The 24,629-nt window shown below is 64.0% G+C and overlaps 3 protein-coding genes across 11 annotated transcripts in view; 1 reads left to right on the forward strand and 2 right to left on the reverse strand.

Moving 5' to 3' along the window:
* The window catches only part of MYO18A (myosin XVIIIA), a 32,809-nt gene that overhangs the window by 5,521 nt on the left and 2,659 nt on the right, over positions 1 to 24,629 (reverse strand). For 3 of the 9 annotated variants that reach the window (XM_021415607.1, XM_021415610.1, XM_021415605.1), the window contains 40 exons: positions 20,459 to 21,502; positions 14,731 to 14,760; positions 14,269 to 14,325; positions 13,838 to 13,925; positions 13,662 to 13,771; positions 13,412 to 13,588; positions 13,106 to 13,316; positions 12,863 to 13,005; positions 12,287 to 12,387; positions 12,146 to 12,209; positions 11,873 to 12,017; positions 11,195 to 11,206; positions 10,596 to 10,769; positions 10,428 to 10,518; positions 10,156 to 10,348; positions 9,742 to 9,828; positions 8,732 to 8,873; positions 8,487 to 8,646; positions 8,209 to 8,395; positions 7,826 to 8,066; positions 7,306 to 7,415; positions 7,156 to 7,221; positions 6,791 to 6,919; positions 6,250 to 6,393; positions 5,505 to 5,594; positions 5,308 to 5,427; positions 5,122 to 5,233; positions 4,919 to 5,046; positions 4,680 to 4,834; positions 3,920 to 4,043; positions 3,637 to 3,837; positions 3,262 to 3,372; positions 2,432 to 2,536; positions 2,217 to 2,363; positions 2,033 to 2,146; positions 1,774 to 1,890; positions 1,617 to 1,700; positions 1,352 to 1,489; positions 454 to 639; positions 233 to 372 (listed from right to left, as the gene is read on the reverse strand). In XM_021415607.1, the coding sequence (XP_021271282.1) occupies positions 233 to 372; positions 454 to 639; positions 1,352 to 1,489; positions 1,617 to 1,700; positions 1,774 to 1,890; positions 2,033 to 2,146; positions 2,217 to 2,363; positions 2,432 to 2,536; positions 3,262 to 3,372; positions 3,637 to 3,837; positions 3,920 to 4,043; positions 4,680 to 4,834; positions 4,919 to 5,046; positions 5,122 to 5,233; positions 5,308 to 5,427; positions 5,505 to 5,594; positions 6,250 to 6,393; positions 6,791 to 6,919; positions 7,156 to 7,221; positions 7,306 to 7,415; positions 7,826 to 8,066; positions 8,209 to 8,395; positions 8,487 to 8,646; positions 8,732 to 8,873; positions 9,742 to 9,828; positions 10,156 to 10,348; positions 10,428 to 10,518; positions 10,596 to 10,769; positions 11,195 to 11,206; positions 11,873 to 12,017; positions 12,146 to 12,209; positions 12,287 to 12,387; positions 12,863 to 13,005; positions 13,106 to 13,316; positions 13,412 to 13,588; positions 13,662 to 13,771; positions 13,838 to 13,925; positions 14,269 to 14,325; positions 14,731 to 14,760; positions 20,459 to 21,472 (5,948 nt within the window). In that variant the 5' untranslated portion in view covers positions 21,473 to 21,502. Of the gene's footprint in view, positions 1 to 232; positions 373 to 453; positions 640 to 1,351; positions 1,490 to 1,616; positions 1,701 to 1,773; positions 1,891 to 2,032; positions 2,147 to 2,216; positions 2,364 to 2,431; positions 2,537 to 3,261; positions 3,373 to 3,636; positions 3,838 to 3,919; positions 4,044 to 4,679; positions 4,835 to 4,918; positions 5,047 to 5,121; positions 5,234 to 5,307; positions 5,428 to 5,504; positions 5,595 to 6,249; positions 6,394 to 6,790; positions 6,920 to 7,155; positions 7,222 to 7,305; positions 7,416 to 7,825; positions 8,067 to 8,208; positions 8,396 to 8,486; positions 8,647 to 8,731; positions 8,874 to 9,741; positions 9,829 to 10,155; positions 10,349 to 10,427; positions 10,519 to 10,595; positions 10,770 to 11,194; positions 11,207 to 11,872; positions 12,018 to 12,145; positions 12,210 to 12,286; positions 12,388 to 12,862; positions 13,006 to 13,105; positions 13,317 to 13,411; positions 13,589 to 13,661; positions 13,772 to 13,837; positions 13,926 to 14,268; positions 14,326 to 14,730; positions 14,761 to 15,106; positions 15,185 to 15,383; positions 15,587 to 15,618; positions 15,722 to 20,458; positions 21,503 to 24,629 lie in introns of those variants that run through there. The other 6 variants (XM_021415609.1, XM_021415608.1, XM_021415611.1 and 3 more) reach the window with 5 other exon arrangements.
* Positions 15,550 to 18,035, reverse strand: LOC110407677 (basic salivary proline-rich protein 1-like). Its single transcript, XM_021415614.1, has 4 exons — positions 17,824 to 18,035; positions 17,152 to 17,219; positions 16,702 to 16,758; positions 15,550 to 16,236 (listed from the first exon to the last, which is right to left on the reverse strand). Exons 2-4 carry the CDS (start codon positions 17,188 to 17,190, stop codon positions 15,586 to 15,588), a joined length of 747 nt encoding a protein of 248 aa, XP_021271289.1. The 5' UTR covers positions 17,191 to 17,219; positions 17,824 to 18,035; the 3' UTR covers positions 15,550 to 15,585.
* Positions 16,850 to 24,629, forward strand: part of CRYBA1 (crystallin beta A1) — a 15,090-nt gene continuing 7,310 nt past the window's right edge. Inside the window, exon 1 of the mRNA XM_021415620.1 lies at positions 16,850 to 17,238. The gene's annotated coding sequence lies outside the window, so the exon portion shown is untranslated. The remainder of the gene's footprint in view (positions 17,239 to 24,629) is intronic.

Below are 24,629 nucleotides of genomic sequence, written 5' to 3' on the forward strand. Positions count from 1 at the left end.
GGATGCATGGATGGGTGGATGCATGGATGGGTGGATGGATGGAAGGAAAGATGGATGAATAGATGGGTGCAAGGATGGATGGATGCAATGGGTGCATGGATGGATGGACAGATGGATGGACAGCATCCTGCCAGGAGAACCAAAGGGCCCCATGGTGTTTCAGAAGTGTTGAGGAGAAGCAGTGAGCCCAGGTGACGTGCCCCATGCAGGAGCCAGCTCCAGGCACACTCACCTGTTGATGAGGTCCTCGTTGCTGTCACTCTCCATCTCATCCTCGATGGCAGCCTGCAGGTCCCCGATGCGCTTGAAGGCCAGCTTCAGGTCCGACTGCAGGCTCTGGTTGGCAGCTTCCAAGCTCTCCAGGTCCATCTCCTGTGAGGACAGAGCAGGGTGAGCCTGGAGTGCGGGGTGGGGGAATCCCAATTTGTGGGGGCTCGGCAGTGATGCCCTCACCAGCTCGTGCTTCTTGCGGCTGGCCTCCGCCTCCTTCTTGGCCAGCTCGCCCATCTCCTCCTTGACATCGCGGAGCTGCCGCTGCAGCCGCTTGTTCTGCTCCTTCTCCCGGTTCTCGGCGGCCGCTCGCTGGTCCCGCTCCTCTGTCAGCTTCTCCATGTTCTCCTTCAGCCGCGTGGCCAGGCTCTGCGGGGCAGCGAGTGTTCTCCCTGTGCTCCATCCATCTGTGCCTCCCTGCATTCACTCAACCACCCACCCAGAGCTCTGCCCCACAGCGTACACCCCACCTTGCAGAAACACCCACCCTCCCACTGCGGTCCTCACACAAGGATGGATCCCGACCCCATGAATTTACATGAGGGGATAGGAAAGAGGCAGGGTGGGGGGTGAATGAGAAACCACCCCCCCTGGGGCTGGGGAAGGGGTAGAACAATTGCAGGAGCTTTGGTGAATTGGAAAAATAGATTTAACTTTGTGTGAAGTAATTACAGCATGTAATGTAGGGAAAAAATAGCTTCCATTCCCCGCCAGCCGCCGAGCCAGCCGCTGCATATTTATGGCCCCGGCAGAGAGAGCGGGGAGGGAAATAACAGCTAGGAAAATATTAAGAGGAGAGCTAAGCTGCTCAGTTCCCCCGGCAGAGAGCTGCAAAGGCAGAATATAAAGCAGGCTGCGTTTAGCGGGGCTGGGAGAGTCTATAATTTCACTAAGTCAATGCGGGGAAATAGCAGCACTTTGCCAGGTTGGGCGGCGGATTACGGTTATCAGCGCCTGCGGGAGCGGCACCGCGCGGCGTGGGGGGGCCCGGGGAAGGCGGTGCCCCGGGGCTGTGGTCGCAGTGCTGTGACACCTCCGTGGGGAGCGGGGACGCGTCCGTAAGGGAGATGACAGCGCCTACCTCCAGGCGCTTGACTTGCGTCCGCTCGAACTCCAGCCTGGTCTCCAGCTCGCGGATCTTGGCCTCCTGCCTGCTCACCAGCGACTTGTCCACCATGGACTGCTCCAGGAACTCCAGCTGGCTCTGCAGCCCTTGCAGCTGCGGGGAGGCAGCCTCAGTGCCAACGTCCTGCCCTCCCCACTGACCCCCGCTCTGGGGACAGCTCCCAGGACGCTGGGGGACCCACAGGGTTTTTAGGTGCTCCCACCCCAGCTTGGCTCCCCACCTTCTCCTGCAGCTCCTGCTTCTCCTTGCTGACCTCCTCCAGCTGTGCCTGGAGGTCATTCATCTGTGCCAGGTCACGGGACGCCTGTGGGACGAGCTGGGTTGTTAGCGGGGCGGGCAGGGGAGCGGTGTGAAGGGGTGCGGGTGTCCCTCCTCACCTGGGCCACCGCCGCTTTGTGCTTCTTCATCAGCTCGTTCATGTCCTCCTGGTCCTCCTCCAGGCGGCTCTGCACCTCGTTCTTCTCCCGCTGCAGCCGGCTCAGCTGCTCTTCCAGCTGGGGGGAAAGAGCATCTCCACCTGCACCTCCGCACCCCACCCTGCCCAGCCAAGCTCCCCAGGAAGGGGGCACAGCATGGTCAGGGGTCTTCTCATGGGCATGCACCCCCCCCAGCAGACACGGCCCCAAAATGCCCTACCGCTGCCTTGGCTTTGGAGAGGTCATCAATCTGCAGGTGGAGGTCTTCGATCTCCACCTCCATGGACTTGCGGGCTTTCACAGCGGCCGCGCAGGTGAACTCAGACTCTTCAAGCTGCGGGAGCACGGCTCAGCACCCAGCCAGGGGGCACAGGGACACCCCCAGCCCCGTCGGGGCCACGCACCTGGTTCTTGAGCTGGGCTATCTCCCTCTTGCTGGGCGCGTTGTTCTTCAGGTGGTCCAGCATGATCTGTGCATCGGCCAGCAGCGCCTTCGTCCTCTTCAGGTCGCGGCGTAGGCGCTTCTCCGTCTCAAAGTCCCTCTGGTTGGCCTGCAGCAGGGGGTCCGTGCCATGCTCTGTGCCACGGCAGCCACCCCATGGGGTGCCCTGTGCCCTACCTGGTCACTGACTGCAGACAGTTTGCTCTCCAGCTCCCGCTTCTCTCTCAGCACCTTCTGTTTGTCTTCGTATTCCTCCTCCAGCTGCATCTCCATCTGCTTCAGCTGTGGCAAGAACCATCATAGAATCAGAGAAACCATGGAACCATAGAATCATACAACCATAGAACCACACAACCACAGAACAACAGAACCATGAAATCACAGAATCTAGAACCATAAAATCACAGAGCGCTTGGGTTGGAAAGGACCTCGGAGCCCATCCAGCCCCAACTCCCTGCTGTGGGTGGGTTGCTACCCACGGGGTTTGCCAGGGCCCCATTGTGACCCTGGGCACCTCCAGGGATGGGGCACTCGTGGCTCTGGGCAGTGCCTATGCCATGGCCTCAAAAACATCTGAGTAAAGAAGTTTCTCCCAGTGTCTAATCTAAATCTTCCTTCTTTTATAGAAATTACGGAACCATTACGGTTCGAAAAGACCTCTAAGATCATCAAGTCCAATCACTGACCCGTCATCACCACACCCACAACAACAGAACACACCTCATGTCCAGCTTAACGTGACCCTGGGTGAGCCTGACTGGGACCAAGGCGCCGGCATCCTGTGTGTGCCACCACGTGTCCTGGGGACGCCGATGACCCGCTGGGCCAGACGCGGTGACTCCCATTTGTGCAATGTGCACACGATGCCCAGGACCGGTCGGACCTGCCGGGCTGCCAGAGCTGGGCAGCGAGCGTGTGGGATCCGAGCGCTGCGTGACCATGGCCCCAGCATCTCCCGGGATGAATCCTGGCCCCCATAGTGCAGCAGAGCCACCGGGAAGGCCTACCTTCTTCTGGCACGACTGCCGGATCTCCTCCACCTCCTCGTCGCGGCTCTCCACCTCCTTGGCGTGGGTCTGCCGCAGCCGCTCCATCTCCATCTCAAGGCGCAGCTTGGCCTGAAAAAGGGGGGTCCATGAGAGCCCAGGGGACGTGGGGACACGGGGACACCGCAGCCTGCTGCCCCGCTCACCCTGAGAGCCCCCTGCTCTGGGCCTGCCCGCGCCACCCGCCCCACCGCAACGTGCCGTGCCATGGCACCAGGGGTTCTGGGAACCAGGCCTGACAGCACGGTGAGGGCGGCCGCCTCCGCGGGCCCATCCCCGGTAATGAGAACCCTGCGCGAAACCACCCCGCCCAGAAACCCTCCCCGCCCACCCTACCTGCTCCAGCATCTGGATGGTGCCGGCCTGCTCGTCCAGCTCCTCCTCCTGGTCCTTCGCCTTGGCCTCCAGGTCGCGCAGCTGCTTCTTCACCTTGGCGAGCGACGCCTCGTCCTTGGATTCCTGGCAGGAGATGTCCTGCAGCTCTGCCTCCAGCGCCTCCGCCCGCTGCGTCAGCCCGGCGATGTCCGCGTCCTTGTCCTGCATTGGGATGGGGCCGTGGCGGTGAGACAGTGGCGTGCGCCACGGCGAGTGGAGCGGGGCGGGATGGGGAACCGCGTACCTCCAGCAGCTGCTTGAGCCCGAACACCTCGGCCACCAGCACGTCCTTCTCACGGCTCAGCTTCTCCCGCTGCAGCCTCTCCCTCTGCGCCTCCTCGTGTGCCTGCGACAGCTCTCCATCAAACCTACACGGCGACAGCACGGCACGCTCAGGGACCCCCATCCCCAGCATCCCCCCCCCGGCACCAGCTCCCCGTCCCATCCCAGCACAGCCACTGGGTCCGTGCCTATGGCTCAGCCTCTCCCAGGATGGGATCGGAGGGGTTTGCTGGGAAATCGTTGCCTCCAGGGCCTGGAAAATCGCCCCGGCTCGGTGACCTGCCTTACGCATCCCGGCAGCTAATCCCCATTTTTCTTTGCGCTGGGTAATAAACAGCTGCATTAGCACAGACTCCAATCCGCGGAAATTGAAATTAATTAGATTGGATTCTCTCGCTGTATTTGTGTGTGCGATCATTACCATAATGAGATGAAAGCGTCCCCGCTGCTTAATAACGTTAGCAAACTTTGGGGCTGGGAGAGAGGATGGGAAGAGAGCGGAGCCGCGCAGCACAGCACGAGGGTCCCCCAGCACGGGTAAGGGCCCCCCCCCCAAACATCCCCATGCCCAAACCAGGACGAAGGCAGCGCTCCCTGTGCGAAGCACCTCAGCCAAGTGGGAGCTGGTGGGGTGCCCAAACCCCAGCTAAAATGGTAAAAGCACTTGGCGAGAGGCTCCGAGAGCGATGTCACCGCACCATCGCCGTGCCACGCAACCCCACCTGCGCTGCTTCTTCTCCAGGTCGTGGTTGCGGCCCTGCTGGCCCTCCAGGTGCAGCTTGGTGTCCTGCAGCTCGGCCGCCAGCCGCTGGCACTTCTTCTTCAGCTGCTGCAGCGCCCGCTGGCTCTCCTCGCCGTCCGCCTGCAGGTCTGCCAGCTGCGGGCAGGGGCAGGCGGGGGGTCAGCGCTGCGGGGTGGGCATGGGGGCACGGTGGGGACGGCGGTGTGGAGCGGTGCTCACCCTGCGCTCCAGCTGCCTCTTGCCCTGCTGCTCCACCTCCAGCTTGTCCTCCAGCTCCTGCTGCAGCCGCTTCTTGGTGAAGTCGATCTCCCGCACCGCCCGCTCGTATTTCAGCCGCCACTCGCCGCCTGCATGGGGAAACGGGGGCTGACGGGGCGATGCTGCACGGGGCACCCCACGCTGCACCCATGGTGGGACGCTACCTGAGTCATCGTCGTCCAGCTCCCCGTTGAGCTCGGCCGCGCGGATGAGCCGAGCCTCCATCACCTCCATCTCCATGGACTCCATCTGCTTCTTCAGAGCATCGTACTTGGCCTGGGGAGGGGACACGGTGAGCTCCATGGGGATGTGGGGTGGCGGTGGGGTGGGGTGGGGGCACGGTTGTGTACCTGCAGGTCCTTCATCTCCTTCTCGGCGCGCAGCCTCTCGGCCGTCTCGGCGTCCAGCAGCTGCGAGGCCGACTCGCCCGTGTTGCGTTCGTCTGTCAGCTCCGACGTCAGCTCCGTGATCTGAGGACAGTGGGGACGTGGTGGAGGCGGGGGGGGGCACAGCACCGCACAGCGCCCATCCCAGGGCTGGGACCTACCCTGCTCTCCAGGCGGTCGCTGTTGAGCCGCAGCTCGTTGCGCTCCTTCTCCACTTTCTCAAGTTTGCTCTTCAGCTGCTGGATCTCTTCCTGCAACAAAGCGATGAGGGAGGGGATAGGGCTGGCAGCACCCCCGGCCCCCCCGGCACGGGGCGGGCAGGGTGGGGGCTCCCCCTGCCAAGGGCTGGGCAGGGACTTTCCCAGCACGACTCCAACCCCATAAATGGTACCGAAACGCCTGGCGGCCTCCAGAGGAGAGGGGTCCGTGAGCCCCCCCTGGAGAGGGGACGGGAGCAGGAGGAAACCCTGCAGCCCTCAGCCTGGACACCATCTCAGTGGGTCAGGGTGAAAGCCGAGCCAGGCGGTGGCTCTATGCCAGGCGGGGGCACAGTGTCTGGTTCCCCCCCTGCGCACGCCTCTTGGCGCGCGGTTTCATTTCCATTCTCCACGCCTTGTAATTGGGCTCTTGCAACAGCCGGCTCTTGGGATGCTAATGACATGCTGATTCGCAAATTAGGGAGCAATTCGAGCCTGGTGCTGGGGGGCACGGGGCGCCCTGCATTTCACCCAGCATGGGGTCCTGTATCCACCACGGGGTCCTACATCCACCACGGGGTCCTACATTCACCATGGGGTCCTGCATCCAACACAGGGTCCTGCATCCTACCCCACTGCAGGGTCCTGCCCATCACCAACCCTCCTCCAAACCCACCCAGCCCCATGCCCGCGGTGCGGCGATACCCACGTCCTTGCCACGGATCTGCTCCTCGGTGAGCTGCACCTCGATGAGGGGCCTCACGGTGGTGAACAGCTTCCACCAGGGCCAGTCCTTCACCCCTTTGTTCTTCTTGATGTTCTTCTGCACGCAGCGGATGGCCAAATCCTGGATCTGCACGGGGGCACAGCGTCAGCTCCAGGGAACCACCAGCCAACCGGGATGCATGGGTGCTCAACACCCCGGCACGCTTCCCTTCATTATCAAGCGGGCTAATTGCCCCCGGCTTATCTATCCGATTGCCTCCAGCACCGAGGTGCCGTGACGATGTCTATTTTACGCAGTCCTTAATTATATAGTGAGAGCTGGCATTGCTCCTCCATCCCGGCACTGTGGGGCAGCACCAAGCCTGCAGCCCCACAGCCAGCCCCACAGCCGGCCCCACAATTCCCCACCGCTTGGTGGAGGCGGGAGGGGGAGGCGCTGGGCCAGGCAGCGGCAGAAAGGCTGCGCTGCCCATTTTAGGCGAAATTGTGCACAGAGGAGCGGGGAGGGGAGAAGCACTACGAACCTTCCTCTTCTTGAAGTGCTGCCGTGCCAGGAAGCCCCTGCACGCCGCCTGGAACAGGGTAATGTTCCTGCTGGTCTGCGCATCCCGCTGCTCCTCCAGCCTGGCCAGCGAGCCGGCACGGAAAAACACCTGGAGGGGGGAGCACCGTGAGATGCCAGCGTCCGTCCGGTGTCACATCAATGGGAACGAGGTGCTCTCCCCTTGTCCCCAGCCCCATGGCCCCCAATCCCAGCGTGGGCGGCCCTGTGTGGGGCTTCTGTTCCCCAAGGAATGGCGTAGGGGGGAGCGCACAGTGCTGCCCTTGTACCATGCGCCCACCCCTGCCCCGTCCCCAGAGAGCAGGGATATCCCCACAGGGCTCCTACCCGGCTCAGACCCATGTGGTAGCTGCTCTTCTCCAGATCCAGTGACTCCAGGAGCTCCTCGACCGCCTGCGGGGAAGGAGAAGCATCAGGGTGTGGGGACACGGAGTGTGGAGTGCAGGATGTGGGACATGGGAGTGCAGGGGTGCGTACCCGCTTCTCATCCACCACGATGTAGTTGCGGCCGTGCTTCTTGGTGAGGTGTGGGGCCAGCACATCGAAGCGCCGCCGGAACTCGGCAAACACCATATGGTCGGGGTAGCCTGGAGTGGGGAGAGCAGGGCCATGGGACAGCCGTGGGGCAGCCGTGGGGCAGCCGGGACACCCGGGAGATGGCTGGGCACAGCCCCGTGCCCTTTCCTTTGTTTGTTCCTTGCACGGAACGAGGCTTTCCTTGGCTGCATTGAACAATTTTGGCCAAGATCTGGGGAGAAAGCAGCCTCGGGGGAGAGCAGAGACACGTGTGTCACCCGCAGCCTGGGAGAGCTGCCAGCGGCCGGGCAGCACCGGAGCAGAAACCCAAGTAAGGCCATGTGTGTCCCCAGTGTGACAACTGCCGGGGGGGGGGGACACTGGCAGCAGCACTGCTCGGAGCAAAACGTGTGCCAAAAGGGATCCCCAGCGGGCCCTGAGGAGCACGTGTGGGGGTCTGACCCGCGGGGGGGGCTCTCACCTTGGCGGTACATGCGGAGGGCGTCAAGCAGGCGGGAGCCACGGAGCTGTGCACGCAGCAGGGGCACATCCAGCTGCATCAGCCCCGCGGGCTCGCAGTGCTCGGCCGGCAGCTCCAGCTCGCTGCCGCTCACCCGGCGGCATGGCAGCCCCCGGGGGTCCCCGCCGCTCCCTGCTGCTTTGGGTAGGAAGCAGTGCACGAAGTGCAGCTTGGATTTCTTGATGCTGTCGATGAGGGCGTCCTATGGGGACAGGAAAGCAGTGACACGGGACGGCGCCGTTGGGGTCCCACAGCTGTGCCACTGAGGGTACCCAAAGCAGGGTGACGGGATGCACAGAGCGGGGTGGTGGGACCCCTCAGCCCGGTGATCGCCCCCTACTCACCACTTGCAGCTTGACCTGGATGCACAGTGACTTCTTCTTGACGGCGGCCACCCCGGTGGTGAAGGTTTTGCGCATGCTGGTGGCCCGGCGCAGGGCCAGCTGTGAGCCCCCCTCCAGCCCCGCCACCGAACCCGACAGCACCAGCGCCGAGCTGCCGCGCCCCGCGAACAGGCTGCTGATGATCTTCCTGGGGGGCACAACGGGACCGTCACCCCCAAAACTGCCTCCTCCCCAAACCGCCCCCTGCTCCGCTCCCCCAGACTGGGGAGCCCACTCACTTCTGTGACTCCTGCAGCAGCACAGAGGCGTTCTGGGCGGCCGGGTTGTGCTTGACGTGGTTGAGCCAGCCCGTGGCATCGTAGTGCACCCAGTTGGTGCCTGAGCTGTGGCCCAGGAAGAAGTGCCGGGGTTTGTCGCTGGGCAGCAGTGGGTCATGCCCTGTAGGGACACAGGGCACCGCTGGGCACAGGGACCGCAGGTGGCTTGGTCAACACATCCAGGTGGTGCCGGTCCCCATTCTAACCTTTCTTGCCCCCCTCCTGGGGGCCATAGTAGGCCAAGAGCCGCTCCAGCAAGGTGTCCTCACTGCCACCTGGCTGCAAGGCCTCCTCTTCCAGCAGCCACAGCAGCCCCCGCGCCTCGTCGGTGCGTGCCAGTGAGCGGACCTGTGGGTGACACCACGCTTACACCAGGATCTGGATGCCAGCAGGGATGGGAGGGAGCAGGGGGAAACCTGGGCTGCAAGCATCACAAGCAGCAAAGCAACACAGCACCATGCAAGGCAACCCCTACTTAGTGTGTACCCGGTGCAGAAAGGCAACAGGCAACGCAACAAGCTTGCTGGGGAGCAAAATACTATGCTCAGGTACCCATGGGATGAAAGCCAGTGTGGGGCCAGCAGCATCAGCCCCACTTGGTCTCTGCAGCCCTATCCAGCAGGGACTGGTGCACCCCAGGGAGCAAAGCAGCCCAGGGATTAAAGCACCTTGGGGACCAGAGCACCCCAGGGAACAGAGCACCCCAAGGACTCATGCACCATGGGGAGTGGAGCTCACCAGGTATTAAAGCACCCCAAGGACTGGTGTACCCCAGGGACCGGAGCACCCCAAGGACCTGCAAACCATGGGGATCAGGGCACCCCAGGGATCAAAACACCCTGGGGACTGGAGCACCCAAAGGATGGATGCACTCTGGGGACTGGAGCACCCCGAGGACCACCAGGGACCGCCGCCATCCTCCCTGCAGCACTGCCAGCTCCCAAAGGTAGCAGGGGACATGGTGCCAGGGGATGAGCCTGCTGCACACACGCAGCCTTGCTCTCATTGCCAGGCCTTCAGGAAAGCATCTTATAGCACCTTTCCTTCCCCTAATTAGCACTAAAAGGACAGAAATGCAGCCCATCCAGTGCTACTGCGGCGCCTGATGCCTCCAGCCCCTCATCCACACCATGGGAACAGGTCTGGGGGATGGAGATGGCCACAGCAAAGCTGGGACCCAGCTGGGATGGTGGCTGCGAGGAATGTGGGTGCTTACCAGTGCCTGGTGGGAGGGCTGGTCTACAGCAGCAATAGAGCCCCAGGAGGTGGGTTCTGTGTCAGCCAGGGCGAGCTCTATGTTTTCCTGGAGAGGACGGATAGAGGAGCAGTTAGTGCCTGTGTGATGGCAGATCAGGTTAGGGATGCTAGGGTGTCACTTCAGTTGGATCTAGGCAGGAGATGGGGGGGGTTCCCAAAGCTCCCACTGCCCCACTGCCCCGCACTGTAGAAACCCCTGTGGAAAACCCCATGGTGCAGAGAGACAATGACAGAGCTGATTGGGATCGACCCAGTCTGGAGTGATCACTGGTTAGGAAATTTGGGAGGTAAGGGGGGTCACAGGGACTTGACAATGCTGGAGCAGAAAGAAAAGGAGGGGAGGGGGTCCTGGTGGCCAGGGGGTCCCTGCTACCTCCTTGTAGCGCTCCAGCTCCTGGGCGAAGGTACGCTGGTGGAAGAGGAGCTGCAGGCGCTCCTGGGCGTAGTTGTGGCACAGCTCCTCGAAGGTGGCCCCACGGCTCTGCCCTGCCACCTCGGGGTTCTGTGCCCCAGGGGTGTCCACCACCGTCACCGAGCACACTGAGTGCTGGCTCGACTTGAGTGCCCTGCAAGGGACAGTGGGGTGGATGTGCTGCTGGATGGATGCTGCCAGACCCCCAGACCCTCAAAAACCCCACTCTATACCTATTAAGCAGGGAGATGAGCAAGGTGAAGAGCTCCGAGTACAAGCCCGCAGCCATGCCCTCCAGGCACTCCAGCGCTGTCAGCTTGGGACCTGCAGGAGGGGACCGCTGTGCTCGGAGCATCCCTGGCCATAGGACAGGGATAGCCCCAGGGTCACCTGCACCCTACCTGTGCCATCACCCATGCCCGGCTCCTCGGGGCCCTGTCGGAAGGAGGTGGAGCGCTGCAGGCTGCCCTTGGGCTGGTGCTTGAAGATGGAGGAGGAGAGCTCCTCCAGGCTGCAGCCCAGCAGGTAGGCGGCTTTCTGAGCCCACTCATGGCGTGCAAACTGCTTCCTGCCAGCTAAAGGGGAGAAAAAGAGGCTCAGCGCTGGGTGTCCCACGCGTGGGGCTCTGTTGCTACACCCTAAATGGTCACAGGGTTGGGGTCAGGGGTGGCATGTGAAAGCCATTCCTGAGGTGGCATTTTGGGGCTCAATTGGAGGAGATAGGGATAAGGAGCTTTGTCTCTCTGCAAAGCAGAGCCATGCTGGGGACATGGGGACAGCCCTCTCCATCACTGCCACACACAGAGCCCTGCGATGGCACAGGGGTCTGAACCACCTTGGCATGGGGACATGGCCCTGCTTGGCCACCGCACCGTGGCAGGACAGACGGACAGGCACACGGACACAGGGAGGTGGGAGCAGGTTAATGGTGACACAACAGTGGGAAGGTGGTGGCACAGGGGAGGGGGAAGGCAGAGGCGCGCGGAGAAGAGGACATTACCTTCGTCGGCGTCTGCATTGCAAAAGGGCAGCATGCACCATGCGAACAGAGACAGGGGTTAGAAACAACGGCACGGCACAGCGCGGGCACGCAGTGTGGGGACACCCAAACCCGTGCCAAACTCCAAACCAGGATGTGGGGATGCTCCTCCGGACCAGGTTTTGGAGGGCTCCCCACAAGCAGCACGTAGGGATGCTGCCCATAACTGGGATTTGGGGATGCCCCCAGCCCCACGCAGAGGCTCCCACACCACCCGTGCATCCCCGCAGCGGTGCTGCAGTGGGGTCCTGCTGCCCTCTAGTGCCTCAAAACGCCCTGAGGTCAGTGCGGCGTCCCCAAAACCCTCCAAAATGCAGCACTAATGGGGCTCTCCCCAAATCCCCTTCTCATCTTTCTCCCCCTGAGCTGAAAAATCCCTTGGTCCAAACTCTCCTGTGAGCCTGCAAGCAGCAAGGGAGGCTTTCAGAACCTCGGGGGTGACACAAGACCCCATGAGGAGAAGAGCAGCCACAGAGGCACCCTAAGCCCCTTGAGCCCCCCCTGAGCCAAATTCCCTGCCCTCAGTGCAGGAGAGAAGAGCTTTCAGGGCCAGCCCAGGTGCCAAGAGGACTGGGCTGGACCACCCAGCGGACCTGACCTCAGCTCATTAACCTGTCCCAGCCCCAAGCAGTTTATTACCTTTGGTGGCTCCAGCAGCCCCCAGGTGGTAGATGGCCCCCAGCACCAGCCAGAAGGCTTTTTGCTCATCGCTGGAGATGCCCATCACCTTCATGGCAGCCTGCAGCTTGTTGAACTGCTGGGTGGCCTTCTGCTTCTCCTCTGGCTGCAAGGAGCAAAGAGAGCCATTGGCACACGGTGACAACTCTCTGCCCATGGGAACAGGGCCACCCCATCTCTCCCCATGTCCCCCACCCCCCTGCAGCCCCCATCCATCCCCGCAGCACACAGGACCTTGGCGAGGGGCATGATGCCAAAGACGTTGTTCTCTGCCAGGTGGCTGAAGTGCAGCTCAGTCCTGTTGGAAGAAAACCCCCCAGGTTGGTCCCTGTGGAGCTAGGAGCCCCCCAAGCCCCCCATCAGGACCGCACTCACCGCAGGGTGCTGTCGGAGCAGGCCAGCAGGTAGTAGAAAACATTGAAGGTGGCCTCATTGGCCGGGCGCCGGGCAACGCGCAGCTTCTCCAGCAGCAGTGTCTGGGAGACAAGGGGAGGATTGGGAACCGTCCCTGGGGGACACATTCCCACCGAGACCCCCAGCCTGGGGGTGGTCCTTGCTGCCAGCCCTGGGTCCCTGTGATGGCACAGAGGTCTCCATGCCCTCTGCCAAAGGACACTGCTCAATGCAAAGATCTGAGAGCGAGCCGTGAGCAACCCTCCTGGTGCTGCTGGGTGTGCTCGGCAGGTGCCTGTTACCACCGGAGCTGCATTTTAAGGGCTGCTGCTATCACACCAGGAGACAGACCTCCTGATATCGGCGTAATCCAGCCAGCAAAAGGGAGCCAAACTAATCTGTGCTCTGCTCTCCAACTGCCTGTGCACATCAGGATGCAAAGACGTGAGCACAACGTGGCTGCAACCACAGTGAGGCCGCGGGTCTGCAGAGATCACGGAGAAAAACCCCTGTGGGATGGAGGTGCTCTGGTGCCCAGGGGGCTGTGCAGCCCCTCACCTGTACGGAGGCGGATGCCACCTGCCCAGCCTGGTCGAAATCCAGGGAGATGATCTGGGAGAAGCGCGTGGCATTGCTGTTCATGCTGGTGCTGCTATTGCCAAAAGCCTCCAGGACGGTGTAGAGCGCCTGCCACTTCTCCGCTGCGGGAAGACAAGCGGGGTGGTGCGGTGCGCGGGGCCGGCGGCGTGAGGAAGCGAAAGAGCACCGCGGCGTGAGGGCAAAGCGTGCACGGGGACTCACCGGAGAAGACCTTGCCGGTGCTGCCGGCGATGGTGGCGAGGTACTGGACGAGGTGCTGGCAGTTGGTGGTCTTGCCGCTGCCGCTGGCGCCCAGCAGCACCACCGCCTGGTCCTGGCGGCCCATCAGCATGCTGCGGTAGGCGGCCTGCGCCACGGCGTAGATGTGCGGGGACGTGTCCTCCCGGCGGCACCCCTTGAACATGTGCATCACCTGCGGGGACGGCACTCAGCACCCCGACCCCGAACAGCGGCGGCTCTGCGAGGTGACGTGTCCCCCCATTCCTCCCTCCCCCACCCTGGTGTCACCTTCTCGGAGTACATGGAGGGGGAGCTCAGCGGGTTGATGACCACCATGGCGGGGCCGGCGTAGGTGTGGATGAGGTTGCCGCCGTAGCGCTGCCGCAGCGTGTGCAGGACGCTGGACTCGTTGAGGTAGAGGAGGCTGGCGAGGTCCTCTGCGCGCTCACAGGACGGAGGGTTTGCCTGGCAGCGAGGAGGGGGTCAGGCAGGGAATGGGGGTCCCCGCCGCCCACGGCCCCCCATCCTGCAGCCCTACCTTCTCCACATCATCCTCCTCCACCTCCAGCACAGCTCCATCGTGGTCCAGCTTCACCTTCACCTTGCCCTCAGGCAGGGCGCTGGGCTCCTCCGGTCGCAGCTGGCTGCCTGTGGGGGCACGGGGCTCAGCGGGGTCCCCAAAGCCCCCCATGCTCCAGCCAGCCCCCGACTCACCCAAAGAGAATCCATCCTTGTGCACCAGCCACACCTTGTCGGTCTCATACCAAGCCTCCTCGGCAGCGATTTGCTCCTCTGTCTTGGCCTGAGGGACAGAGGGACAGAAGGGCTGGAGGGAGCCCCAAACCCACCTGACACCCCACTGCCCCCAGGATCCCCGGTGGGATTGGACCCCCAGGACCCTGTCACGGGTGGGATAGACATGAAGCCACAGTGACCTCAGGGTGGATTCATCACGGTCACCCCCATTCCCAAACTGCAGCCCCATGCTGGGATGCAGGGATACGTGGTACACCGTGGGACATGGCATGCTGCAGGGACACAGGGCACGGCACACTGGTGGCCATCCCACAGGTGTGGGAAAGGCCAGGCTGGCACTTTGGGGATATTGCTGCTACCTGCTAGCAGGGCGAACCCCAAAGACAAACCTGAGCTGCAGCAGGACTGGGGCTGATGGGGGCTGCGGGAGCATCGTCCGCTTGTCCCTATAGGGGCCGACAGACGGGGAGTGAGGTTAAGAAGGGGCACGCTCTGCCCCGCTGCCAGCATGGGGGAAGCGAGTGGAGCCTGGTGGCACAGCACAGCCACCCCAAAGTCCCCAGGCATGGGTCCAGCGCTCGGCCACCACAGTGCTGGGGACGCGTGGAGCTGGGGGTGCACAGTGGCTACAAGGCTGCCGAGCGGGTGAGGGCAGAAGCACAGTCCAGGGCTGAGGATGGTGCTGCATGCTGGGACACGCAGGGAAGCAGGGTGCCTTCCTGACCCCTCTGCAGTGGGGAAAGCCTTACGCTCCAGCACGAGGCGCGGGCGCAGATGCCGGCCCAGCGGCACACAGAGGACAGCGGGAGGGCGGCGGGGGCAGAGAGCTGCTGAGGATGGGGGTACGGTACCTGGCCGGGGGCTGGGGCGGCGGGGTCCAGCTGGCGGCAGCAAGAGAGGAGGAGAGAAAGAAGAGAGGAGTGAGAGACAGAGAGCAGAGCCAGCAACACCACGCGACGCACACAGGGATGGTGATATGGGGATGCGGCACGGTGGCTCCCCAGGGCCATGTGCACTGCTCAGGGCGGCCATTGCCAAACCCGCTGCCTGCAGCCAGCAGCACCCAGTGCAGCACCATGGGGCCGGTGGCCAAATTCAGGGGTGCAAAAACCCCATGAGAGCGCAAGCTGAGGACGGGATAACGTCCCCGTCCCTACCCCTAACCCTAAGCCCATCCCACACAGCACAGGGCCGCACTTGAGCATCGAACCCCTCCACCCGAATTACAGAAGCGGTGAAGATCCTCTCCAGCCGGCGCTGGGCCTCCTCCGACGGGCTCAGCTGGGGCGCGGGGCCGGGCGCAGCCTGGAGGCAGAGCACCGTTAGCAGCGGGCAGCCGCCCCGCAGCCCTCGCCAGCGGCACAGAGGACATCACCGGCGCTTGCTCAGCCCTACAGCCCACCGGGTACCAACACCGCCCCGACAGTGGGACACCCGCAGCACCCAGCTCCGCCCCGGGCAGCCCTGCAGGGTGCCTGGCACTGCAAACCCCACTCCCACGCACCTGCTGGGGGGGTCCCGGGGCGGTTTTTGCCGGGGTCGGCCGCTTCTCGCCGGGCTGCTGCTTCTTCTCAGCGTGAGCGCGACAGGGAGATAAGGGGCAGTGTGATGGCGTGCACCCTGAATAGCGTCCCCACGCGTCACCGCACACCCCAAAACCACTGCACGCCATGCAGGTGAGCTCACACCATGCTCTGCCACACAGGTTAGGGCACCCATGCCGTATGCACGCGCGCTACCTTGTGCCTCTCCAGGGCGGTGGGTTTCGGGGCGGACGCCTTAGCCGGCTCCGCTTTCCCTCCCGAAGGCCGTGCCGGAGGCTCCGGTGTGGCTTTGGCACCCGGGGACGCAGCCGGCTTTGCATCGCCTGCAGCCGGCTCAGAGGACTTCTCCTCCCTCCTGTCCCCCGGCCGGACCCGCGCCCGGTGCTCTTTGGTTTTCCCCTTGGCCATGAGGGTTGTGAGCCCCGCCGAGATCTCATCTCTGGGCTCCGGCTTGGTGGGGGCGGACGGTTTGGCCGGGGGTGGTGGAGGGGGCGGCGCGGGGGGGACCGTCTCCTCCTTTCTAGGGGGCGGCACGGGCTCGGGGGGCTTCACTTCACCAGCGTCGTCACCCGGCAGGACTTTGCGCACCACCTTCCGCACCACCCGCACCACTCTGCGGCGCGACAGCCCCTGCCCGTCGTCTCCCTGCACCTCGCCGCCCGCCCCGGGACCCTCGGGCCCATTGGTGGCCCCGTTCAGCACCGGCTCCGGGCTCTTTGCGCTCCCTGTGGGTGGGTCAGGGCTCTTCGGGGGGTCGGGCTTTGGGGGTGCGGGCGCCGCATCCTTCACGGCGTTTGGGCTTGGGCTCTCTGGCTGCAGCCATGAAGACAGGAGGGGGTTAGTGGGGGTCGGACAGAGCGGTGCCCACCAGGATAAGGCGCCAGCCCCCTCCCTGCCCACCCTACAGCTCCAAGGGGAGGGAGAGATGCCAACCTCCCTGTCCCCACACCCAGGAGCTCGTCAACCCTTGGGCTGCAGGTACGGGGGAAAAACTCATTGCGTTCAGCCCACTCTGCAATGCACGGGGCAACCTGCAAGACATCCCCTGCTGACAGCTTTGGCAGCTGCTGCGTTAACTCAGAGCAAGCACTGCAGCTCCGTCCTGCCAGACTCTGTGGGGCAGGGACCAGGGACCAGGGAACACCGCCAAAAGCACCCACGCCCCGCACGCTGCCCCGGAACGGCTGCAGGAGGGGGATTTGCTCAGAGGCGTGCCCCAGCCGAGGGCGAGCCCTAAGCCAGCACCGTGTCCCCTGCCCCACACCCTGCGGCACTTACAGCCCCGTCCTCCTTCCCGGGTCTTTTCACAGCTAAGGCTTTGTCCTCGTCCTTAACCTGAGGGTCACAAAGGAGAGGGGCACATTTCAGCCCTTGCGGGGACACCGTGGGGACAGCACACAGCCCTCGTTGTGGTGCTTTGGGTGGGGGCAAAGCCTCGGCACAGAAATCTGCAGGACAGGGGTGCTGAAACAGCGGGGTGAAAGGCACAGCCTGGCTACAGCAACCCCAAAACAGGAGGGCTGCGCTGTGGCTGGGGAGCGGGGTGGTAGATTGAGACCCTTCACAGCCCTGGTTGTGTTAGGGAGCGAGTTAGTGTTGGCGATGTGTTAGCGGTCGTGTTAGGGGGTGCCTCAGTGCTGGGGAAGCTCCAGCCTCAAAAGTGCTGCCATGGGTGCAGTGGGTGCTGGGGGGCAGTGTGGGGTGCGAGCAACCACGAGCAACACTTCCCTTCTGCTCCCAGAACGCAAAGCGGGACGAGAAGGCCATGGCGATGTCTCATGGAGCCGCGGCCCTGGCTGGGGGAGAGAGGCAGAGGTGAGTGGGACGGGGCTGGGGACCTGGGGACCCCAAACTGAGCCAGCCCTGTCCGTAGGGAGTGCCCGGGGATGGGAACTCATCCTGCAAAAAAAGCCGCTTTGGTCACCCCCCAGCGCCGCACACAGTCCCCCCGTGCCGCAGCCCACTGCTGTAAGCAGATGCCGGGGTGAGCGCAGGGATATTTCTGCCCCGCGCACGCGCTCGGCACGCCGGGGGTTATTCTGAGCCCAACCCCGTGCCAGGGGCTGGGCAGCCCCCGCGGGGTCCCCGCACAGCACTGCACCCCAACACCCAGCGGGGCCGACCCGGCTCTGCCCACTGGGGCACCGCAAAGAACTGCCCCAAAGCGCGGAGGAGCGCCCCGACCCATGTGGGATCGCAGCACCCTCCCCTCAGCACCCGGGCCCCCTCCCACTCTCCTGGGCACAGCGGTCCGGGCACAGAGGCCTCCAAACCCTCTGCCCCCCCCCACGCCCCCTCTCCGAGCGGCACCAACAACAGGGTCCCCTCCCTGCCCCCACCCCACTAAGGGAGTGCCCCCCGCGTGCCCCACCACCCTCCGCCCCGGGCTCCCCACCTTACCAGGGGGTACAGGGGGTGAGCGCGGCGCGAGGCGGTGGGTGAGGCTGGCGGCGGCGCGGGGACAGCTGGGCTGATAGGGCCACCCTAAAAATAGCTGAGGAATGCGAGGGCCCCGGCGGCGCGCGCAGCAGGCGGAGGGCGCACGGAGGGGGGGGACGGGAGGGCAGCGGGGCCTCTCCCCCGCTGCTGGAGGAAGTGATGTGGGCCCTGAGGCTGCTCGGGAAGCGTCCGGCCCCCGTCCCACCGCCCGCCCCTACACTGCTGCGTGTTGAGGATCCTCATGGCACCGCGTTGTGGTGGCCCCGAGGAGTAACGCTGGGGACAGAGAGCCCTGCGCCCCGCGGGGTGGCACGGGGGTTGTCCTTGTGCCAAAGCAAGCTGCTGCGGCCGACCCCAGCGCCACAGCCCCAGCGAAAGTGCTCCAAACTACAACGGGATGCACAATGGAGACGGCAAACACCAGGCATGGGGATGCTGGGAGGTCACAGTGGTTCCCATCCACCCTGGGCATCAGGCATGCCCTAAGCCAAAACCACTGCTGCAGGAGACAGGCAGGTCGGAGCCACTTAGGGGGTGAAGACCCCCATCCCACGGGCACCTCCTACCCTCTCCACACACCTCTCCTGGGGCACGCACCATGGACGGTGATAGGGGTGACACGGTGGAACATGTCGGCAGTGACACCGCTGTGCTCAGTGGCCGGCACGGTGCTCTCAGCCAAAAGGTCGCGGCCGTGTCCTCCGACAATGGGACATGGCTCTGACCGGAGACACGTGGCTTTGCCTGGAAGTCAGCGCTGCTGCCCGTGGGCTGCGTCCGCCTCCACAGGGACCTGCAGCCTGGCCGCGATGCACCAACCCTACGGCCAAGGCATGGCACCAGCCCCCTCCCCAGGGCCTCTTGGGGACTCCTGCAGCGGGGACAGCACTGTCCCTGTAGCAAAGGTAGAATAAAGAGTGAATGAGGAGCTTTCCAGGGAGGACGCAAGGAAATAAGGAGGAAGCTTTTCTGGACATGGGTGTCCATGGCCAGTGAGGGCACGCGGGGTGCGCCGGCACGGCCATGGATGCTTGTGGTCTGGCCGGATCGGGTGCGTTTCTGGAATATTTCTGCCCCACCAGAGCTGGACGGCGCATGCCTGCACCCTGCCCGAGGAATTTCGCTAGTAAATAAATAAGCAGGAGCGTGGAACTGAGCCAGAGTGGCTGCCCAGCACCCAGAGCACGGCTGGGACGTGCTGGGGCTTTGGCAACCCCATACACCCCATAGTACAATGGGGTCTCCCCAGAGCCCCCCGAAAGCATCATGCCCAATGCCTCCTGTCCCTGGTCCCTACCATGGGAGTGGGCAGCGGGACGAGGGTGGCTCCATGGGGTCCCTCCGTGGAGGGGTTAAACCCCGGCACCTTTCCCACTCCAGCCGGGGAGGGGTTCCCAGAGCAACAGCCCAAAATATGTCTATAATTTCCTGTTTCAAAAAGGATCATTTTTATTTAAATTAGGACCAGAAACATTCCAGGGAGCTTAGCTGGGCCTGGGGGAGTACTGGGCCTCCCTGTGTGCACCAGCACCTTGCACGGCCTCACTGGGAGAGGGACACCCCGCCTGTGCCCATCCCAACCCCCCGCATGGGGGGAGGCTTCTGCAAAGCCGTGGTGTGTCCCTGGTGTCCCCACTGCAGGACGAGGGACCCCAGTGAGCTGCAGCCGCCAGGGAGGACATGGGACAGGCTGGTGTGGAGCAGTGTGGACAGGGGGTGCCCATGCCCTGAGCCAGAGGAAAGGGCTGGAAACACAGGGCACTGCCGGGAGCCCACAGAGCACAGTGCTGGCTGCAGCCCAGAGCCCGCCCCGGCTGCACGGCATATCCTGCAGATAAGCAGCCATCTGTGGTCAGCGCGCAGGACGGCTCCTTTCCAGGAACTACTTTTGCCACGATTTATGTCTTAACCCCCTGCAGGCACCGACCCTGCAGTGCCAGGCTCAGCTCGGTGCCTTCTAAACGGGAGAAGCTCTGCTGCCCACAAGCACTTGCCATGCCAGTGCCCACTGCAAGGCCGTGTGCCACAATTCTCCCTGCACCCCACACTCCAAGGGCGCAGCGTTTCCTTCTCCCCTGTCCCAGTCTCAGCACCATGCTCTCAGTGCCACCGGCGCATCGCCAGGCCCTACCTGCTGGCAGCAACCACGCGCCTGCGCCAACCTGGCGTGCTGCAGCACGGAGTGCCCCACGGCACCGCACCGCGGCCCACTGTGCGTGGGGTCTGGTGCTGTAGGGTCACAGCGTCCCAGGATGCCTAACGCCCACAGCAAGGTCAACGGAGCCGGCAGCACACGAGGAAGATGTGGGTCACCCAGCCATTGAGTTTCTATTTATACAGCACCGACCGCGCACTCTGGGCTGTGCAAACCCTCTGCAGCTCCCTGTCCCACACTGTCCCCATGAGACCTGGGGTTACAGCACGGAGAGGCTCCCAGCACTCCCCTCCTTTCACGCAGTGGGGAACAACAGGATTTTCCCCATGCTCCTCCATGGGAAGGGAGGTGAGCACTGGAGAGAGAGGCAGCCGGGAGCACCCGCTGCTTCCCATGCCTTGTGCAAACCCAGACACCTGCAGTGGGGACACTGGTACTCACATCCCATGCGGCACGGCGCGTCCCCTCGGCGCCCCGCAGCCAGCAGCGGCTCAGCTCGCTCAGCTCCAGGATGGGCTGCACCTTCAGCTGCACCGTCTCTCCGGATTGCCGGATCATCTCCACGATCTCATCCCGCGTTTTGTTCTCTACGTTCTTCCCGTTGATCTCCACCAAGCGATCTCCCGGCACCAATCCCAACGCCAAATCCTTGGTGCCGGCACCGGGCTCGGCGAAATGCACCACGCGGCGGTACACCTGCCCATCGGGCGCGCAGTCCAGCATGGTGGTGCGGCGCAGAGAGAAGCCAAAATCGCCGGTGTTGCGTCTCTGCAGCTCCAGCTGCCGTGGCGCCGGGGGCTGCGGGGGCACCAGGGCGGGCAGGCGCAGCTCTGCAGGGAACCTCTTGCTCACCAGCTCTGGGGGTCTGGAGAGCGTGGAGGGGGCAGGAGGGGTGCGGGGATGTCCTTGGGGTGCGCCTTGCTTGGAGATCTGAGCCTCCAGCGCGCGCACCTCCACTTGTGGGGAGGGGGCTGCCGAGTGCTCCGAGGGGGTGGAGGTCTCCGATGCGCTCTCGTCGCGGCTCTTCTGCGAGAAGGAGAAGCGCTTAACGATCATCTGAGAGTTCTGCTTGGCCAAGGAGCCGAACTTGGCCGCCCGCTGCAGCACCGAGCCCTTGAAGTTGGCGTCGTCCACCTTCAGATCGTCGCTGGAGCTGGCCGTGCTCAGGTGGCCCGAGTCCAGGATGACGCTGCCTCGGTTGCTGTCGGAGTCGATGTCGGTGAGGTGCAGGTCGGAGCCACTGGCCACCTTGATGGGGATGGGGTTGGAGATCTCCAGGCGCGCCTTGGAGTCCCGCTTGGATGCGCGGTTGAGGTTGAAGAAGCCCCTCCGCATGCTCATCTCCTCCAGGCTCTTGAGCTCAGCCGCCGACATCCGCTCCTTCTTCTCCTTCTTTTCCTTCTTCTCCTTCCTGGCCCCATCCTTCTCCTTGTCTTTCTTCATCAGGTTGAACATGGTGCTGCTGCTCGTGGCACGGCCGCCTGCCTGTGGGACAACGCACGGACATGGTCAGATAGTACATGGCCAACACCAACCCCAGCGCATCCCCACGCTGCCACCCCATGCCCAGGGAGCCCCAAAACAGGCCCGGAGCCTGGGCACGATCCCATGCACCCCTAGGGCACAACTCTATGCACCTCCAAGGCATGACCCTATGCCTCTCTAGTGCACGACTCCATGCACCTCCAGGTGCAGGGCAGGAAGATTTCCCAAATCTGGCCACATTCACAGTGGGGGCAGCCCTGACTGCGCTAACAACTAAGAATCTGTAAAATTGCATTGCTCTAAAGCACTGACAAATGCCCAATTTTAGCCAGGGCGCTGCACGTCCCATGACGCTGCGCAGCCTCCAGGAACAGTCACTCTTTCATTTGGGCATCTCATGCGGGGGGAGGGCCCCAGCCCACGGCAAAGCCATGCCATGCCTCCCCCCCAAGCTCTCAGCATGGCCCCAGGGTGCTCGCAGGGTCCCCATCCGGCCACCCCCCACCCACTGACCTCCCTTGTGTGCCGGGGCTGTGGGTAAACAACCCCAAACCCAACCAGCCGGGTGGGAAAGCAGTGAGGGACGGGATGACAGCTATATATAAACAGGGCAGGAAGCTGCGCCGTGCAGGAACTTAACCTCGGCACAAAGGACAACAGGAAAGCTCCCCACGTTGGAAATGCCTGCGGTAGAGATCTCCGAGGGCGGCAGGGAAGTGGTTGGTGCATCGGCAGCAGGGACCCTGGGCACCCAGTGAGCACGTGTGCCATGCTGTGCCGTGCTGTTCCATGCCATGCTGTGCCATGCTGTGCTATATGATGCTGGAAGAGCTGTGGCTCAGCTCCAGTGCATCATCACCGCCCCCTGGGCCACCTCCCTGCAGGGGAATGTGTCCCCCATTGCACCCAGCAGGACGCAGGGCACAAAGGCTTGGGCACAACAGGGGACAGCACGAGCCCCACAGCCCCATCCCAACATCTGCAGCAACAGACCGTGCAGCAAAGCCGCCCTGCACGGAGTACCAAGGGATCACAGTGACAGCGCTGGGGTCTCGGTGCTGGCAGAGAGGGACCCCACGCACCCATCCCGGGTCACTCACTTGCTTGGATGTCCCCAAGCAGCACGGCTTGGCCGTGGCACCCCAGGCTCACCCAGGGCGGGCAGGGACCGCCGGGACCCTCGCTTGGTGCCGCTGGGTGGCACAGCCGCAGGCAGGTGCCGCTGGGGGCCCAGGCGTCGCGCAGCTCTTTGTCCTCGGCGCTGCTCTCCCCCGCGCACACGCTGCCTGCCGGCCTTTGTATGCTCAGCAGCGGGGGAACGGGCGGTACGAGCTGCATCGCTAATGAGCCGGCACCGCCGACCAGCTGCACCGCTGCGTGCGCCCAACGCAATGCAAGGTCACTGCCTGCTCCTGAATCACCCAGCGCCCTGACCCCACTCCCGACCCACTCACCCAGCGCCCTGCCTGCCTGGGCCCGAGCTTGCTCCAGGATTATCTGGGTGTGTTCGGGCGGCAGCGTGCATGAGCCATGACACGGATGGGAGAGGTGGCCACCAGCGCCAGCCTCTCCCATGCATTGCACGAGAGGTCCTTGCCGCGACGTTCCTTGTGCGGTGACCCCAACACAAGGTGACCCTGCGGCCCTCGAGGGGCTCTCCCCACCATGAGCCCCACAGGTGCCCGGCAGAGAGGGAGGCACTCAGTGGAACTCGGGGCCACTCCCCGCCACGCAATCTCACCCGACGCGCTCCCAACGCAGGGACCTGCAGCACCAGTTTGCTGCCTGCCCCGCGGTGCTGGTGGTGGGAGCCCACGGCTGGCAGCCCTTTGGGGTCCCCGTGCCCGGCTCGTGCTCAGTTCGGGAAAGGCACTGGGGACCCGTGCCACGGCTCCCAGCCTCCTCGCCAGATGCCAGCCCAAGATTTCCGCACACCAAGGAGATTTAGGGGCTTTCCAACCTCTGCACACTGCCTCGTGGACACCACTGGGATGCATCAGGAGGACAACGCGCCAACAGCCTTTGTCTGAAGTGGGATTTTGGGTCCTCCCATGCAGGAAGACAGTGACAGAGGTCACGGCTAGATGGCAAACACGGCCCTGTGCCAGGGAGCTCCAACGCATCACCACGGGGTGTCTGTGCCTGGCACCAAAGCAGGGCAACAGCACAGCCCAGGCACTACGAAACCCCACTGCCCGGTGCTGCGGGAAGGAGGGGGCCGGGCTCTGGGACATCCCCTACAACGGGTCACCAGCAGCATGTGCCATCACACGGTTTGTGCTCTCACATTGCAGCACGGCCCTGCTTTGCTATGCGCCCTCCAGTCACAGCGTGCCCCCCAGCAGGGCCCAGCCCACGGCGCAGGGCTCAGCCACTGCTCGTCAGCGGGCAAAGTCCAGCACCGGCACAGCATAACACCTGGCTCAGCACAGGGCAGGGGGTAGGTGCGTCCCCCACCACCACGGGACCCTGTGGGGACAAGGACTGGGGCCATGCCGTCAGCCCACATTTTTTGGTGCTTGCCCCAGGCGTAGCTACGGCGCTGGGTGACCAAACGATTTGCATCTCAGGGTTTGCCGGCTGCAAACCACACTATTTCTGGACACGCGTCCGGCCAGCCCTCAGTCGCTCTATATATTGCTCCCCGGGCAAATTAACGTGGGGACAGACCCAGCAGCAGCCACAGCCCTGCCAGCCCCGTGCTCGCCCCTCGGGCACCCCACAGCCCCCCCACTGCTGCTGGGTCGGGGCGAGATGGGCGAACGGCTTTAGAATGTCATTCCCTAATGGTGCGGGGGGGGTGGCTGGGGGCAGGCCAGGGGGGTGTGCAGGGAAGCACCCACGCATGGGGCACCCCCTGGGGACACAGCAGCCCCCCGCAGTGGGTCACACCCCGGCGGGGTTCGGGGTGCGGTGCAGCGGAGGGGAGCACCCCCAGCAGTAGGTGCTGTGCGGTGCAGTGCGGTGCTGTGCGGGGAGGGGGGGGACGCAGCAACGCGGGCACCGCAACACAACAGCGGCATTCGCAGCGCGGGGGGAGGAAACGCGCACGCAGGGACGCGCGCACACGCGCACAGCGTTGCGGCCCGGCCCGCGCGGGGGGTGCAGGCGCGGCGGCCCCGCCCCG

This window comes from Numida meleagris, chromosome 18, assembly GCF_002078875.1.
Source record: "Numida meleagris isolate 19003 breed g44 Domestic line chromosome 18, NumMel1.0, whole genome shotgun sequence".
Lineage (NCBI taxonomy): Eukaryota > Metazoa > Chordata > Aves > Galliformes > Numididae > Numida > Numida meleagris.